Source organism: Dipodomys spectabilis, unplaced genomic scaffold, assembly GCF_019054845.1.
Source record: "Dipodomys spectabilis isolate Male_0828 unplaced genomic scaffold, ASM1905484v1 ptg000669l, whole genome shotgun sequence".
In the NCBI taxonomy this organism is placed as follows: Eukaryota; Metazoa; Chordata; class Mammalia; order Rodentia; family Heteromyidae; genus Dipodomys; species Dipodomys spectabilis.
This window is the reverse complement of record NW_024871346.1, coordinates 693,814-711,411: the sequence shown is the minus strand read 5'-3', so window position 1 is coordinate 711,411 and position 17,598 is coordinate 693,814. Positions and strand designations below refer to the sequence as shown.

The window sequence follows — 17,598 nt, the reverse complement described above, 5'->3', positions numbered from 1 at the left end:
CATTTTCTAGCCATTTCTCCTTGTACCCCTTCCCCCACACCTGCATGCCCTTATATAAAGTTCCACAAAGCCAGCGCTAGGTGACAAACCCAGGTGAGCAAGCGACACATCGGGGGTGCTTCTGCCATCTGCGTCCTGTGCTCCGCGTGTGAGCCGTGGGGCCCTCGTGTGATCAGGCCCAGGATGCACGTCCGCGGGAGGACGGTTCACCACATACCTGTGTCTGTGGGGCCATCCCACCGGGCTGGGCTGGCGGGGGTCACCCAGCGCCCGGGTAGGCCGGCCCGGCGGCCTGCGGGTGGCCGGGGCGCTGCGGTGGGCACAGGACTTGGCCTTGCTTGACGGAGACCGGAACGGGAGACCGGAACGGGGCGCCAGGCGCTGCCTGGTCCACTGGGCCGCTGTCCACGAGCGGTTCTTTCCCATCAGACGGCAGCGGGTGCCCGGCGCGGGGCGATGCGGGGCCGTGCGGGGAGTCCCGAGGCGGCGTGGGGGGCAGGGGGGTCGTGGGGGTCCGTGAGGGGCCGTGGGGGTCGGCGTGGGGGGGCAGGAGGGCCGTGGGGGGGAGGGGGGTCGTGGGGCGGGAGGGTCGTGAGGACGCGTGGGGGGAGGGGGTCGTGGGGGTCCGTGGGGGTCGGCGTGGGGGGGCAGGGGGGTCCGTGGGGGTCGGCGTGGGGGGGCAGGGGGGCCGTGGGGGGGGAGGGGGGTCGTGGGGCGGGAGGGTCGTGAGGACGCGTGGGGGGAGGGGGTCGTGAGGGGCCGTGGGGGTCGGCGTGGGGGCTCCGTGGGGAGGCACGCGGCAGGCCCGAGACACAGCGGGCCGGACGCTGTGAGGAGGCCGCCCCGCCCTCGCCCCGCCCTCGCCCCGCCCCCGTTCCCGCCCCCGCCCCTCCCCTCGCCCCCGCCCCGCCCCTCCCCTCGCCCCCGCCCCGCCTCCCGACGGCCGCGGGTCTGAGAAAAACCCGGCGCGGAGCCGCCCGGAGCCGCCAGGACGCAGGGCGCGCATGCGCGGGCCGCGCGGCGGCGGAGTCGGAAGCTCCGCGCGCCCGGCGGCGGCGGCGGCGGCAGCGGCAGTGGCGGCGGCGGCGGAGGGTGGGAGGGGCGCGGCCGGCTCCCGCCCGAGGTTCCGCGGGGCGTCGAGCACCTCGGGGCCCGGCGCGAGAGAGCCGGGGCGGACGGCGGGCGCGGGGCGCGGGGCGCGCGGCGGCGATGTTCCACTGCATCCCCCTGTGGCGGTGCAACCGTCACGTGGAGACCATCGACCGGCGCCACAGCTCGCTGGCGCGCGTGCCCGAGGAGGTGTACCGGCACGCGCGCAGCCTGGAGGAGCTGCTGCTGGACGCCAACCAGCTGCGCGAGCTGCCGGAGGTGAGGGGCGGACGGGCGGGCCGGCGGGCGGACGGGCGGGCGGACCGGCGGGCGGACGGGCGGGCGGACCGGCGGACGGGCGGACGGGCGGGCGGACCGGCGGACGGGCGGGCGGACCGGCGGACGGACGGGCGGACCGGCGGACGGACGGGCGGGCGGGCGGACGGGCGGACCGGCGGGCGGACGGGCACCCGCCCCGGCCTCCCCTCCATCCCACCCCTCACTCCTGCTCCCACCTCCCCTCACACCCCGGCCTCCCCTTTCCCTCCACCCCTCCCTCCGCCCCCGTCCCCCTCCTCCCCCGCCCCCCCCTCCCCCATCCACCTGTGGCCGCGTCCCAGCGCGGCCCTCCCCGCCCAAAGTTCTCCGGCTTCCACCGGGCTCTGCGCCCGCCCGCGGGGACCCCTGAGTGCGGAGCAGCCGAACGCGGGCTCGCCCCGCCCCGCCCCTGTCCCGCCCGCCCGGACCCCAGGCCCGTGTGCCGGTCCTCCCTCCCTCCTGGCCGGCCGGCCCTGGGCCTCGGCGGCCCCGGGACCCGGGCAGCGCACGGGCTCCGCGGCGCCCCGCCGGCGCCCGGGAGGAGGGCCGTGCCGACCGAAGCCGGCCCGAGGCGCCTCCGCTGCGGGGCGGGGACGGGGGCCACGGCCGGCGGCCGGGCGCCGGGGGCCCTGCGCGCCCCGGGACCCGTGCGCGCGCCCCGGGACCCGTGCGCGCGCCCCGGGACCCGTGCGCGCGCCCCGGGACCCCTGCGCGCGCCCCGGGACCCCTGCGCGCCCCGGGACCCCTGCGCGCCCCGGGACCCCTGCGCGCCCCGGGACCCCTGCGCGCCCCGGGACCCCTGCGCGCCCCGGGACCCCTGCGCCCCGGGACCCCTGCGCGCCCCGGGACCCCTCCGCGCCCCGGGACCCCTGCGCGCCCCGGGACCCCTGCGCCCCGGGACCCCTGCGCGCCCCGGGACCCCTGCGCGCCCCGGGACCCCTGTGAGCCCAGGGACCCCTGCGCGCCCCGGGACCCCTGCGCGCCCCGGGACCCCTGCGCGCCCCGGGACCCCTCCGCGCCCCGGGACCCCTGCGCCCCGGGACCCCTGCGCGCCCCGGGACCCCTGCGCGCCCCGGGACCCCTGCGCGCCCCGGGACCCCTGTGAGCCCAGGGACCCCTGCACCCCGGGACCCCTGCGCCCCGGGGTCCCTGAGTTTGTGTGTAAGTCAGTGCTTCTGACTTGTGAGTTGCGCGTGACCCCCCCCTCCCCCCCCCCCCCGTACCCGGTATTCCTGGGCTGGGAACCGCAAGGCAGGACGCCCAGACCCAGAGTGTGGGGAAGGGAGACAGCGGGGCAGCCACAGGAAGCTGCGGAGGTGCGGCCCACAGCCGGCCCTGCTCTCCGGGGGGGCCCCCCACTTTCTCCGCTCTTGTGAGGGACTGGCGGGCTCCTCCTTATCACAGACGTTATCTCTTGGACCTAGCAAAGCCCCCAGGCCTTGCTTTGCTCCCAACCAGAAAAAGCTCTACAATCCCCACAAGTGCTTATTACTTTGCAGTCATTGTCTAATACGTGGGTCTGTCTAGCCTTTGAGTCCAGCGAGGCTTCAAGCTCCCTCACCCCTTTCAGTGTGTGATTTTAGAGGTTGAAATATGGGGTCTGTGGCTTGGTGGTTCAGGGGCTTCACGGTGGAGCTGTTAGAGATTGAGCGAGGAGTCGGTTCACCGGGAGCGTTTGGGGTGCTTTCTGAGATGTTTTCTGTTGTTGGAACTGGAAGATCTCCTCCCACTGGATGGCACTCATTCCAGCCTGTAACACTTGCGGGTTTTCCCGGAAGGCTGGAGTTGAGCTTGGCTTAGGAAGCGGTGGGTTTTGGAAGTGTCAGGTCTCTCTACTGAACAGACATGGAAACTCCTAGAATCTCAAAGTATCGTCTAATGGCACTGTGAAAATGCAGTAGGTAAACATGACAAAGCCAAGAGTTAGACTTGCTTATTGGTGTTTTGCCCTAGCAGCTCTTGAGTAGGTTTGGCAGTTGTGTGGAATGGATTTCTCCCTGACTGACTTGGCCCGGCTGCCTGGGTGTGGCTGAACACACACCTTGAAAGCACTGGTATTTGTTGCGGTTGGTCTTTCCTTGGGCTCTCTCTTGGCCCCCCTGAGATCTAACCCATTCCTGGGCTTGTCCAAGCCGCCGCTCTCTCCCCAACCTGTCTCCAGGTACCACTCCCTGCCAGGCACCCAGGTCCTCGCACGCTGGCATTTGTTTGGAAGCACTGCCAGAGGGAAGCTGGTGGCTCCTCGGGTTGGGCTTCTGGATAACGACAAGTGTGGCAAAAGGCCTGCCACCTCCTATTTGTTCCAACATCTTTATTTACAAATTGAGACTCAGAAATGAAGTGACTCCCTCCCAAACATCCAGCCGGCGAGAAGGAGTCACGGGCTGTTTTCTTCAGTGGACACCTAGCGGGAACCTCGCCTCATTTGGTCATCTAAACTCGGCCTTTCCAAGGGTTTTCCAAACCACTGTTATTTTCTAGTTGTTGGAAGATGGAGATTAAATGGCTTGGGATGCATACAGCTCTGAGGGGAGGCCGCAGGCCTCAGGACAGATGCGATGTGTGGGGGTTGGGACGGGTCAGCACAGTTCATCGCTGATGGACGCGATGGCTACTTACCCAATTATCCGGCCTCTTGCTGACCTGCACTCCTGTCCCCAGTCGTGGCTCCGTCCTGTGGCCTACCTAGGACAGGGCTCAGAACCCGCCTCCTTAGCGCTGGCCCAGCTCATGGGGCCACAGACATTGCGTCCTTTCTCCTTCATCCTTGCTCCTGCCCTCCTTCCTCCCTGCGGCTGTCCTTCCCTGTCTACACTCGCGGACAGCATTTTGATCTTCTCAAGGGCGCTGCTACTCTTCCACTCCTGTGCGTACAGAGCCTCGCCTTGTAACGCTCAGCCACTCTCCACCATTGCGCAGTTAACTATCTGCTGAGCCTGTGCACATCTTCCTTCTCTGCTGATTTCTTTCCTTAAACATCATTGATCCGGCATCTACCCTTTTCCAAACTGGAAGTGGTGGCAGAGGTGAGGATTGTCTGTCTGGCCAGGTGTTTGTCCTGTCTGTGGGGCTGGATCCTTGGCTTCCCCCGTGTACCTCCTCAGCATTTTGGATGACATCCATTTTCTTCCCATGGCCCGTGATTCCTGCAGTCCCTCCCCGTGTGTGTACACCCCATAGAGCTTCCCATAGTAGCCGCAGTATTGTGAGTGTGTGTGCTCCAATCTTCATTGCTTTGCAAAGCAATTTCACCATGTCTGCCGACTCCTCTTGGAGCTTTGCTGGTCTTCTGCTGATGGCTGGAGGAAGTATGTCAGATGTGAGCTCCTCCCTTAGCTTTCCTTACATCTTGCTCTCTAGAGCATGTCCCATGACTATGTATTTGCCTACTTGTTCCTTATGTTTGCCCATCTAGAACACAGGCTCCATGAGGGAGGTGAACTCTGGTCAGTACTGGGCACCTTGTGGGCCCTCCGGTCCTGTGACCACAGTCGGCAGCCCAGACCCCACAGCCGTCCTCCTCCTTCCTGTAGTTGGATTCTTAGCCTGTTGAAACCAAGGAAGGCAACAGTTTTTAAGACCTGTGGTTTTCCATTTCTTTTTTTTTTTCTGGGTCCAGTCGTGGGGCCTGAACTCTGGGCCTGGGCGCTGTCCCTCAGCTCTTCAGCTCAAGGCTAGCGCTCTACCACTTGAGCCACAGCACCACTTCCGGCTTTTTTCTTTTTGCTTATGTGGTGCTGAGGAATCGAACCTAGGGCCTCAGGCATGCAAGGCAAGCACTCTACCACTGAGCCACCTTCCCAGCCCGTCCATTTCTTATCTACTGGACACCTCTGACTGCCTCTGTAATAGTTCTTGGGCGCTGCAGATGTGTGAGTTCAACTTCAGCCCTCATAAGGAGACACCTGTCCCAATGTGGCCCAAGTCCATCTTGACTTAATCCAACCGGGTTTCAGTTTCGGCTTGTCTTCGCACCCGGCTTCTCCTCTGGTCCTGTTCCCGAGGGATGGATGGCCCTTCTTCCTGTCTCCAGTGCTCATGGATCCTGTGATCCTTCTTCTCTCTGTCCGTTTTGTCACTGAGACCTGTTATTCTTTCTTTCCAGATGCCATCCTTCTTTCCTCCTCTGTCTCTCACGCCTGCTGGGTTGTCTGCACCAGTTCACACTGGCCATTGCTGCCAGTCTTTGCCAGAGCTCCTCACAACTTGCTGCCTGAAGAGGCTGAGCATCTGCATGTTAGTGTCAGACAGTTCAAGACTGTGTTCCCTCTCTAGAATGTTCTATTCCCACAGCTGTTAGAGAAGTACTTATAAAATTGTTCAGGATCAAGCAAATGTCATGCATAAGGTGCTTTGGGAGTCAACCCAGAGTTAGATCTGACATAATCAAAACATAAGATCATTTTTTGATACTTGGGCAAGGACCCTCTATTATAAAACAATGAAGTATGAAGATTTTTTTGGGTATGTATGTATGTATGGTGTTTTTAAAACCAGAATTAAGTTTTTAATCTTCCTTTCAATCATAATGTTTAAACATTCTGTCGTCCAGATGGCCTTATGGAAGAGTAATGCCACAGGACCTTAAGGTGCCTGTGTTTCTTGGGGTGCTCGGGTAGTTGTCTGTAGCTAATGAGGAAGAAATGGTAAGGCCATATGACAGAAATGGGTGTCGGTCCAGGGAGCAGAAGAGCTCACAGCATTTGTTTGGGAGAAGTACTGGAGGCTTAAAGGGGCCCCAGCCCTGGCTGGTGAAGCCATGAGGGGTTTCGGGCAAGGACCTGCTCCTGGGAGGCTTGTACTGGACGGAGGCATTGACAGCGGGCAGATGGCCTGTGTGTGATTGTATTAGTGTTCTTTCTAGTTCACTTCACATTGAGTCTTCTTCTATTTTTGTCTTCTCGGATTTTTAATAGTCAATTACGTAATAGAAAATTAAGAAAAAAAAAGTCCGTGCTGAGGGACAAGGGGGTCCAGGCGTCGTTCCTGCCTCCGTTCTCGAGTCCTGATGACAGCGGGTTCTCAGCTGGCCTGCTATCACTGCTCTCTACATTTCCTAGCTCGCTGCACTTGGAGGTGAGCAAACTGAGATCCAGAGATGCTGTGCTCCCGCCACCCGCGCCCCACCTGCTGCCCGCCGCCGGAGGTGAGGATGCGTGATTGGGAAGCCTTCAGTGAGAAGTGGTGATGAATTGACACATCTCGCATGTAGAGCTTTCCTGCGTTCCAGACACGGTGTTAAGAGCTTCCATAAGCCGTTTCTCCTACATTGAGGGATGACCTGGCTTAGCCATCATTAGTTCAGTCCTTCAGATACAGAAACAGAGCATCAAGAAACTTAACTAAGAAGTTAGTTTTGGAGGAGACATTTGATTTCCTCTTGGCGTGTGCATTCCCTCATGCCCACTCATGAGCCCACCTGGGTGGGTAGAGCTGAGGCCTTAGGAGGAAGCCTTTACGTTCATGTAGACATGGCAAGCTTCGGATGTGAGCCTTGGTTTGCTAGGAAAATAGACAACCAGATGTGCCATGGATAAGAAGAGCGTGTTTGTTTTGGTTCTGTTTAGATGAATGTGGTCATTGCCTTGGTAAAATGTATCTGCAGAGACACTGGGCTCGGAGTTTTCTGAGGAACACAGATCTGGCGTGGCCCCGCGATTGGGGACGTGGCTCTGGGCGCTGTGGAAGAGGGACTTGGGAAATAGTGATTGTCTCCGAGCAGCTTGCCAGCGAGCACGTTGCTGGCACGGCCTTTTAAAAAGTAGCTCACATCTTTGGGGAAATCAGACTGTCTAGTAAACCTTTTCTGGAATTGAGAAAGATGGATCAGCGTGGTGAGAGTGAAGCCTGGGTCTGTCTGCCCTCAGCTCTCCCTGCCCGGCTGGCCTGCGGCAGGCGCTCCTCCCTGCCCTTCAGCCTCTTTGGCAGGTCCCTGCTGGGGTAAGGGAGGTGCCTGAGACGTCCAGAAAACAGACTGGCTGTGGTGGGCTTACATGCTAGGGTAGGACCTGAGTGGCACTGACAGGAACCTGTCAGAGCGAGCAGCGCGCCTTCTGGGCGGTGGCCACAGGGGTCAGGTCCACACTAGCCATGTCCTGGGGCAGCGGTGCCACAGCATCGTGTGGGGATCAGTGCTCCCTGTAGGCTGCCTCCTCCTCCTCTCCCTCCTCCTTCTTCTCCTGCCCCTCCCCTTCTTCCTCTTCCTCCCCTCCTGCCCCTGCCCCTCCCCTTTTTCCCTCCTCCTCCTCCTCCTCTCCCGCTCCTCCTCTTCCTCCTACCGCAGTCCCTAGTATGGGACAGAAACATCTGCCCTTAGCTTCATAAGATAATTATGAAGGGTGAGATCAGGGCCAGGTCTTGGTAAATGCATAGAAGAATTTCTGGACATCCATTAACTTTCTCTTAGGTGTTATTTAGTGGACAGGAGTGGTAATTTACTGTTGCAAGTAGTAATTTAGAAGATCTAATGTGTGTGTGTGTGTGTAGTGAAAAAGACCTCAGACTCTTGGAGGTAAGAAGCAATACTTTAACTTTTTCTCCCTATTTTTGAAGAGTTTACTCACATAGGCTATCACTTTTAGATTCCGGATACTCTGGCTTGGTGGGAAGACAATCTGCATGGGAGAATCTGAAAGCTGGGCTTTGCCGTGGGGGTGGGAGGCGCCGCAGGGTGTTGCACACTGAGGTCCTGGTGGCGCGGCATGGCTGGAGGAGTGGACCGCCTGCCGGACCTCCCTGCCGGCCTCGCTCCACACTCCTCCTCCCTGCCGGCCTCGCTCCACACTCCTCCCCTCTTGGGGAAGGTGGTCAGCGGCCAGCTGCCTGAGGGGAGTGCTCCGAGCTCCCTGGCTCAGCACGGTGCCTGCGTGGGATCTGCCTCAGTCAGCGTGGAAGATGCCGGGTAAACACTGCCCGGCCGCTCACTCGCTACCACCGGCCCCGCCTGGTGCTGGATGTCACTTTGTTTTTACTGATGACGGGCGTGACACGCTGAAATGAAACAAAGAAGAAGAATGGCATTTCATTGGGCTCTCAGGCAGTGACAACTGTATTTCACTTCAAAATTATTATTTTGAGGATTTCTACAGGTCGATCTTAATGAAGGACACGTTCAGAACACAGTAATAAAAGGCTGCCCACTGCAGTCATTCAGGCTGACCAAAAACACGCTTTCACCATTCTTTTTAAAAGATGATTTAAAGCGATAAGTAGCTTAAGTGTCAGGAGTGCTCGTGGTATTTGGAATGGTGAAGAAGGCCAACATCCATTACCTCATGTAAAACAAACATACTGTTTTAGAAGAACATAGTCTTAAGCTGGAGGAGTAGCTCAAACAGTAGCCCATGGGAGACTCTGATTTCACACTCCTAAAAGAATCTGTTCTTTCCTGGGCGTGGTAGTGCATGCCTGTAATCCCAGCACTTGAGAGGCTGAGGCAAATGGATTGGGAGTTGGATTGGGAGTTCTAGACCCGTTGAAGCTAAATAGCAAGACTCTGTCTTAATTCCTCCCCTCTCAAAAAGAAGTCATGGAGCATTTTCTTTTCATGCATTGCCATGTATTTATTATTGTTAAAACAAAAAAGGGACTCCTATGTAATGACTTTGCTTCTCTTTTACACTAGTGGTCGTGTTTCCCATCAGAAGCTGTGCTAGTGCAGTGCTTAGGACAGGCGAAGAGTGATCACCTGGATGCGCGCCCCACCTGCCAGGCACAGCCCGTATCGGTCTCACCTTCGCTACTCCCCTCCTCCCCTCCTTCCAGCCTGACCCCTGCTGCTGCTCTGGATTACAGCCTCGGGCCTCACGAGAGTCTCCATTCTTTTGATGGCATCTGTGGTGCTGTGTGTCCTCTTCTGGCCCAGAGTGGAGTGGAGTGCTGGAGGACAGACTCCTGGGGGAGCTTCCTGCCCCTCCCCGTGGTCTCTGGGGACACCAGTGACATCGCTCTTGTCTCTAATCACTAACGCTACACAGGGTTTCTCCTTTGTGTTCCTGCTGAACAGCAGGGCGTCTGCGCAGGGCAGACATTGTGCTTGCAGAACTTACATAAATGTATTCTTGGGGATGTTTTTGGGCCTCTGGGGGAGTGAGTCCGTCAGAACAGTGCTGGGGGGGGGGAGGGTGGCTCAGCCCTCGCCTCTTTGCCTATCTGAATGAGGAGGGACATGGGAATCCTTCCTTAGATGCTAATTGTGTGAGTGAGAACTGTGGGAGAGCAGAGACGCCGTGAACCGCTCAGTGAGGTTTAAGCGGAACCGCAAGTCCAGGCTTAATCATTATAATCAGGATTTGATAATCAGGTGAAGCTGTTCTGCACACTTCCCCCTGTGGTCAGTTATTGTTGATTCCCAGAACCCAGGAAGGAAAAAAGATCAGCAGATTTTCTCGGGTACACACACACACACATTTTGAATGCTGAATTTTTTTCCTCCTCTAAGTTGCATTTTCCCAACTTTTAAAAGAGTAATGGGCATTTGGGCTGGGACTTTCTGTGGTCTTTCTTAAAGTGAACTGAGGCATTCAGAGGGGGTTGCTTGAAACTTCTGTTTAGGTGGCTTGATACTTGAGAGAGTCTGTTTTGGGAGCTAGAGTTTGAGATCTGACCATGAAGAATGTCTGTAGGTTGTCTGGGTACCTACAATCCTATCTACTCAGGAGGCTGAGATCCTGAAGCTTGTGGTTCAAAGCCATCTTGACAGAAAAGTCCTGAAGACTCCATCTCCAAAATGCTCAGCAAAAAGTGTGATATATGACTAGAGCTATGGATCAGGTGGCAGAGTGCCCAGCCAAGCAAGCCAGCCAAGCAAGCGTGAGGCCCTGAGCTCAGACCCTGGTACTGGAGAGAGGGGAAGAATATCTATGTGTCACTGCCAGGCTGAGGTGGGTTTGCAGGGACGATGCTGGACCAGAGCTACAGTCGGTCCGCTCCTCTGAACTACTTGGACTTTCTCGTGGGATGTTGGTGTCGGATGGGATCCAGGGTAGGCCTCTTCCATCCTGCCAGCCCTCTGCCCCATCATGCTTGCCTGCTGGCTGTGCATCAGGCATTGTCCCCCCAGGAAGGCAGGGAGAAGCCGCCCTTCTGCACCTTTCATCTAGAGAAGGTAGGCAGCAGTCGCCAGAGACGCAAGCACAAGGTTTAGGCAGGGTGCACGCCACAGAGCGAAGGAAATGCAGCATGGCACGGGGTGCGGCAGAGGTGCCTGTTTCTGACCAGATGTCTCCAGGGAGGCAACGTCTGTGCCTCTGTGAGTGACACAGCCATGTGACAGTCTTGATGGTTTCCAGAAGGACTGAGGATGAGTGGGGTGAGTTAGGGTAGAAGGAGGCCAGAGTGGGGGTCCCTTGGAGTGCTGGGATTGGCTGTAGGAAATCGGGGTGAAAGGTGGCTGGGACTTGGAGCCCCTGGTGAGCGCATTGAGGTTTCCTTCTGCCCACGTGTGGCCCAGAGCGCGAGATGTTCACGTGGGGGTGTGCGGTGCTTGCTTTACTGTTGTCTGTACAGAGAATCGGAAGTTTGGTAGACCGGGACAGGCCTCTCTCTGGAAAGGGCACGCAGAAGAGCTGTGGGGCGTGGGCTTGGGTGATGGAAGTCACAGAGGAGGGAACATGGCCGACCCTTTTGGGTGAAGATACTTGCTTTCCACCAGTCAGCACGTGGCAGAATCATTTAGTGACCAAGGAAGGATTGGAAGAGGGAAGGTGGCAGGATGGAGGCCAGCAGGCGCTTGAGTCATGGAGGATTTCAGTGACTTCGAATTTAGGAGAGGGAGGGAGCCTGGGAAGTTCTGAATGGAGCGCCTCGGTGGGCGGGCGCTTAACCCTCCCATCCTCACGGCTTTGTCTTACAGAGGAGGAGCTCAGATACCCAGAATGACTCCCAGGGCTGCACCGTTACTGAGTGGCAGCAGCAGGGCTTGGGGTGACGTGGGGTGCACCGTTACTGAGTGGCAGCAGCAGGGCTTGGGGTGACGTGGGGTCTGGCTCTAGACCTGGTGCTTCTAGCTATTGTGTCTCACTGTTCAAGGTCAGACAAACAGGGACTGCTTACAGCCACCAGTGAGCCAGGAGCTGTCCCTGTTGCGTGCAGGGCAGTTGGAGGCACACACAGCGTGGCTGGTGGTTTCTGCCAGCAGGAAAGTCTTGAGCTCACTGAGCTTAGTCTTTTTTTTTTTTTTTTTGTCTGCCATGGGGCCTGAACTCTGGGCCTGGACGCTGACCCTCAGCTCTTCAGCTCAAGGCGAGCGCTCTACCACTTGAGCCACAGTACCATTTCCATTTTTTTTGGTGGTTTATTGGAGATAAGAGTCTCATAGACTTTCCTGCTGGCTGGCTTTGAACTGCAATCCTCAGATCTCAGCCTCCTGAGTAGCTAGGATGACAATCGTGAGCCATTGGCACCTGGCCTGAGCTTAATCTTCAAAGGTGATTACCACCATTTGGTGTTGGATTTCTCACCTTTTCAGGAAGTGACTGGAGGTTGAATCTTCACACTTCAAGTAAAAGCACATCCATCGGGGAATGTGACCCGAGTCACACACTATAGCGCCCCCAGTGCAGTTGCCAGACCGTTGCAGCTTTGAGCCTTTGTTTCTGTTCTCAAAGTGTCACGTCAAGGAGTTAGTGAAGGAGAAGGACGCAGGTTTTAGTGTTGACCTTAAGGGTCAGAATCACGTACTTTCTGGAAGTCTGCATATTTCAACACTATATGGATGCTAATAAAAATGAATAGGACGCAAGCATTTACTGTAGACTCACCTAGTTTACATGCCTTGATTTTCACAGCTACATTCTAAAATGGCAGGTGAAGGGAGGGGGTGGGAGCTTTGTGTGCGTGCCTCTGTTTCTGTAACTTGCAGTTCCTGAAATTGCCTGGACAGAGGCAAAGCTAAGCAAACCCCTGCTCTCCACCCCTCTCCCATCCCTCCTTAGGGGCTTACGTTTGAAAAGAAAATCTTGTGTGGAGCAGTTTTTCAGGGCCAGTGCAGCAGAAGTGTATCATAGAGTCTTCTAAAATTTAGATATTCCAGCGTTTTGTTTTAATTTGAGGTTAGGTGTGAGAGTAGCACCAAGAACCTTCTGTGAACCACACAGGGTACGGTGACAGGATTCTCCCCTTCTCAGGAAGCCCGGGGCTGCTGCCGGCGTCCTGCCACCTGCCCCATTCCCGTGTTCTGGCTGGGCCTTCTCTCCTGCTGCGTCTTCTCCAGCCGTGGCACTCCTAGCAGAGATCACCACAGAGTTGCAGGCAGAGTGATCAGACGGGCTGAGAGGGGTGGCTGTGCTCCAGGGCAGGTAGGCAGGCCTAGGAAGAAAGGAACAAGAAGGCAGGCAGGCCGGAGGTTGAGAGAGGGTGGGAGGGCGGGAAGGCGGACTGGCAGACAAGAGCCTGCTTTGCTCTTGCAGACACTTCTCTTGCCCACCTGGGAGTGGTAGGTCTCATTGTACCTCATTTAACCCCGTGTCTTTATTGTTGTTGTTGTCACTTGTGGGGCTTGATCTCATGGCCTGCGTGCTGTCCCTGAGCTTTTTTTCTTCAAGGCTAGCAGCTCTATCACTTTGGACCGCAGCGCCACTTCCTTAACCCTGTGTCTTCTGCCAACAACATAAGCCACCTGCCCCGGAAACGTTTTTGGAAAGACTGATTTCTGTTGGGAAGTATTCTTAACAAAAACCTAGGCGTGTCTGTGTGGACATTGCCCTAGATTTTATTATCACTCAGTGCCTGGGAGATTTCCTGAGAGAACAGACGAGTAATAGACATTGGAAGAGCTAGAGTGCGCACACACGCTCGTCTGATGGGTTACATTTGTGTCCTTGGTGCCGTGGCAGTGTTCTCGGCCCACTGCCTTGTGGCTGCTGATGGTTCTGTGCAGGCCGCCTTTCTCCCGAGAGCTGACCTCTCCTCCGAAGCCCTCCTGGCCTGCTTCTCCCATCTCCGCACTCCCCTGCCCCTCAGGGTCCACTTAGCTTCCGTTCGTTTCCTGCCAGTCTGTTGTCAGGAGTGACTGTGTGTTTCTGTGGCAGACACTGGGAAATTCAATGCCTTAATCACCAGAAATGCTTTTAAGAAGTCAGTTCCATTGAACATGTAGTTCATTTTTCTGTGGGGTGGTTGGAGTGGAAACCCTGGCGCCTCCTCCCGGCCCCGTGTGTGCATCCGCTTGTGTGCTGGGCTGTGTGCTGTTCCGTATCCTCCAGGCCTTTGTCGTTGGGATCCAGGTCTCTGGGAGCGTCTGTGTGTGGGCACCAATCGGCTCAGCTGGGCAGGTTAACATTTGTTTGCTGTGCACCTGAGTCAGCGAGTCCCAGGGCAGAAAGATAACACATCATTAGTCATGCTGACAGAGGCCCTTCCTCTCCTCCTGCCTATTAGCAGAGGTGTTAATGAGGAGTAGAATGGCCCAGAGGCAGGAAGTGTTTCGAGCCCAAGGCCTCTGCAGCCCACACACTAGGTAATCCGCCCCAGCTCCGGAGGTGAGCAAACCCCAGTTAGAATCTCAGAACACCAAGAGCTGTTCTCCATCAACTGCCCGCATTATTCAGGTGCAGACTGGCTCCTATACACACCTCATCCCCTTGTCAGCCTTAAAGGGGGAGGGAGGGCATTTTTGGTGTGGGGGAGTTGTGTTTAAATGATATTTCACCAACTGGCAAACTGACATTCAGGTGTGAGAAGGCTGGGGGGGGGCGGTTAAGTGCAGGTGTGTCAGACTCCATGTAGTGTGTGAGGCGGCAGCCCCAGTCTGTGGGCAGCCTGGACATAGATCCTCCTGTGTCTACCGCGCCCAGGCTGCGCCAGGCTGTGGCACCGGGGATGCCAGAGCAGGGCCTGGTTCCCCGTCAGCCTGGGGCTCGGGGCAGCCTGCCAGAGGCTGGGGCGCAGCAGCGTCTTGGCGCTGTGAAGGAAAGGACCCTTTGCGGGGGCAGATGAAGGAGTTTGAGTTTGGCTTTTATTTTAGCAGTGGAGCGACATCAGCTTGAGGGTCACTTGTGCACGATGTGTCTGGACATGAAACGGGGAGTCCTGCTAACGGTTGGGTTCTCGGAATCTGCGGTGTGGGGGTGCAGGTGGTCTCGGGAGGCCAGTCCCCTGGGACTGGCACAGGAGAAGGAATGGAGAGGGAGCGGGCCAGGGGTCCTGCTGGTCAGCTTGGAGGTGCTAGCCTTTAGGGTTTCTGTGTTCTTTTGTTTCTCTCCAGCGCCCAGCTGTCCCAGTCCAGAGGGAGTAGTGTGTGGGTGCCAGCCCCTCCCGCAGAACAGGGTGACAGGGCAGGAGGGTAGGAAGCCACTGGGGGCTCTGATGGGAAGGGGCGTGGGGTGCTGTCCGGGCTGGGCCGAGGGAGAGGGAGGCCCCAGCAGGAGCAAGTGGGCAGAGAGAAAATGGCCACCAGGGCTACCACGTCCCGCGAGAGACAAGGCCAGATGGGGATGTTGGAGGTGAAGATTTGTGCGGCAGCAGCGGCAGCGCTGGCCGAGGCCCCGGTTCCTGACCTGCTGCCTGTGGCTGCTGCTTGAGGAAGTCAGGATGACAGACCTGGCTCCTGGGGCAGGACCCGGTGTGGCAGGACTCCGGGCTCACCGCCTCGCGGCCCCACTTGCCGAGGCCCGCACAGCCGGGGCAGATCTCACCCCCAAACCCCACCCGTGCTGACCGTGCAGTGTCTGACGGGTAAAAACGAGCATTTAGGCTGAATAAATGAGGTGCGTAGGTTGAGCTTTGCATGTGCTCTGTGGTGGACACTGCCATCTAGACACCCTGCCGGCCCCAGGTGTGCGTGTCCGGAGGCCAAGTCAGAGGTACCTGGGAAGCAGATGCTGGCGTCCGGGAACCTCTTCCTACCTTTTGGTCATTCCATCTGGCCTGGAGGTTTTCAAGATAAAGAAGTAAATAAGTAGCTAATTAGTTTTTCAGAGGGAGCTAATAGGCTGTGATAGTAATCTGAAGCCTGTGGCTCTGAGGAACTTGGAGCTGTGGACCTGTGAGCTCCTTCTGAGCCTCTCCACTTCTGCAGGACTTCTGCAGGCCCTGTGGGCTCTCCTAGCTGCCTGCCTGTGTCCAGGGCCTGCTCACTCACATTTTCTTTCCTTCCCATTCCCTCCCTCTTCTTTTTCACCAGTACTCTATCTTTGATTTATTTTTTTTTATAGGGCTCAGCTCCGTTTAGTTGGTGGTATATAGGTAAATTAAAAAAAAAAAAAATTGAAGCTGGGTGCCACTGGCTCATGCCTGTAATCCTAGCTACTCAGGAGGCTGAGATCTGAGGATCGTGGTTCAAAGCCAGCCCAGGCAGGAAAGTCCGTGAGACTCTTATCTCCAATAAACCACTAGAAAACCAGAAGTGGCGCTGTGGCTCAAGAGGTAGAGCACTCGCCTTGAGGGACAGAGCCCAGGCCCAGAGTTCAAGCCTCATGACTGACAAAAAACAAATTGATTTAGCAAAACTTTATATTTGATTTTAGTGTTTAAACTCAGGCAATTAAGCATCAGTTGTAATTACACAGCAAAGAAATATTTTTTAAAAAACTAGCAGATAAGAAGGCACTATGTGCATATCTTGCCCTTCAGAGTAACCACTTGGTGGTTTTACTAACATTGCAAAGCATTGAAATTCCTTGGGAATTATTCTCTAGCTGTTTGCTTATGTCTGCCAATCCCTGGTGTTCGCATATCTTTGTTCCTTTGAAGGTGTATTTGAAGGTTGGAATAGACTAAGAAATAAGTTTAAGAGCTAACTGTGATTGCACTAGGGAATATCATACTTGGGCATGGAAATGAGATTGGCCACAAAGCGTCTCCGTGGCCTGTGGGTGGGTAGATACCAGCCTGGGGAGGCCTGGCCTGTTTTGACATACGTGCTACTTGTTTTCTGCTGATCCTTGGACATTTTGCTTCTCTTTATGTGGTATCTCTTAAGGGACTGGAAATTAAATTTCTCCATTTCCAAAAACATTTATCTCTTTTTGTTACCTCTCATTTTTTCTCATTATTAAGTAGTTGTATGAAGAGGTTACAAATCCGTAAGTCATGTTATGGGTACAGTGCATCTTGAACCGTGCTACTCCTTCTGTTCTCTACCATTTCCTCCGTCCCTAGCCTCAGGGTACACAGTTCCGTTCTTACAGTCAGTGTACATTGATGATACTGACTGCATTTGCCTCCATTCCTGTGAGCCCTGCTCCTTCACTGCCCCCAAAACATGTTTCACTAACTAGTATTCGTTTGTTGAGCAGTTCATTAGTTCAGAGGACGCCTCCCATAAGTGCTCCCTCCTTTAGTCCCTTTGTGTACCCATGTCACTTTTGGAATGGTGGAACCTGCAATACTGCTATGAGTCCTGCATGACTTCCATGAGTCCTGCATGACTGTCATAAGACCCTCAATACTGTCATGAGACCTGCATGACTGCCCTGAGTCCTGCATGACTGTCATAAGACCCTCAATACTGCCATGAGACCTGCATGACTGCCCTGAGTCCTGCATGACTTTCATAAGACCCTCAATACTGCCATGAGTCCTGCATGACTATCATAAGACCCTCAATGCTGCCATGAGTCCTGCATGACTGTCATAAGACCCTCAGTACTGTCAAGAGACCCGCATTGCTGTCATGAGACCCTCAATACTGCCATGAGACCCGCATTACTGTCTTTCTGGGCCCACTGAGCATTGAAGGCTGTGGAGGAAGAGTCACTGGGTCTGAGCCCCCATGGATGCATGACTATGTGAACATGGTGGTTGAACAGTATGAGCACGTAATTCAGGCTTGTTTCCAGTACTCCTCTATGTCCCTTATGTAAAGAGCCAGGCTGTCTTTGTCATGCTGGCCACTAGTAGAGACACCACAATGGTTTGGACTTGGTGGTTTGTCAGAAGGACCTGCCTAGGCATTCTTTTATTGGCGGGGGTGTGGTGGGGGTGGGGGTCTTGAACTCAGGGCTTGGGCATTGCCCTTGAGAATCTTTGTGCTCAAGGCTAGCGCTTTATCATTGGAGCCACAGTGCCACTCCCATTTTTGAGTGGTTAATTGGAGATAAGAGTCTCTTGGGACTTTTTCTGTCTGGGCTGGCTTCGAACCACAATCCTCAGATCTCAGCCTCCTGGTAGTTAAGATGACAGGCGTGAGCCATGGCACCCGGCTGGGTGTTCTTTAAACAAAAAAGAAAACAGAAAAAGGAAAGGAAAGAA

The 17,598-nt window shown here is 56.2% G+C and overlaps 1 protein-coding gene across 1 annotated transcript in view; it reads left to right on the top strand.

The window, feature by feature from the left end:
* The first annotated feature begins 1,140 nt into the window (after positions 1 to 1,140).
* The window catches only part of Lrrc1 (leucine rich repeat containing 1), a 90,637-nt gene continuing 74,179 nt past the window's right edge, over positions 1,141 to 17,598 (top strand). The window contains exon 1 of the mRNA XM_042672094.1: positions 1,141 to 1,368. Within this exon, the coding sequence (XP_042528028.1) occupies positions 1,210 to 1,368 (159 nt within the window). The 5' untranslated portion in view covers positions 1,141 to 1,209. The remainder of the gene's footprint in view (positions 1,369 to 17,598) is intronic.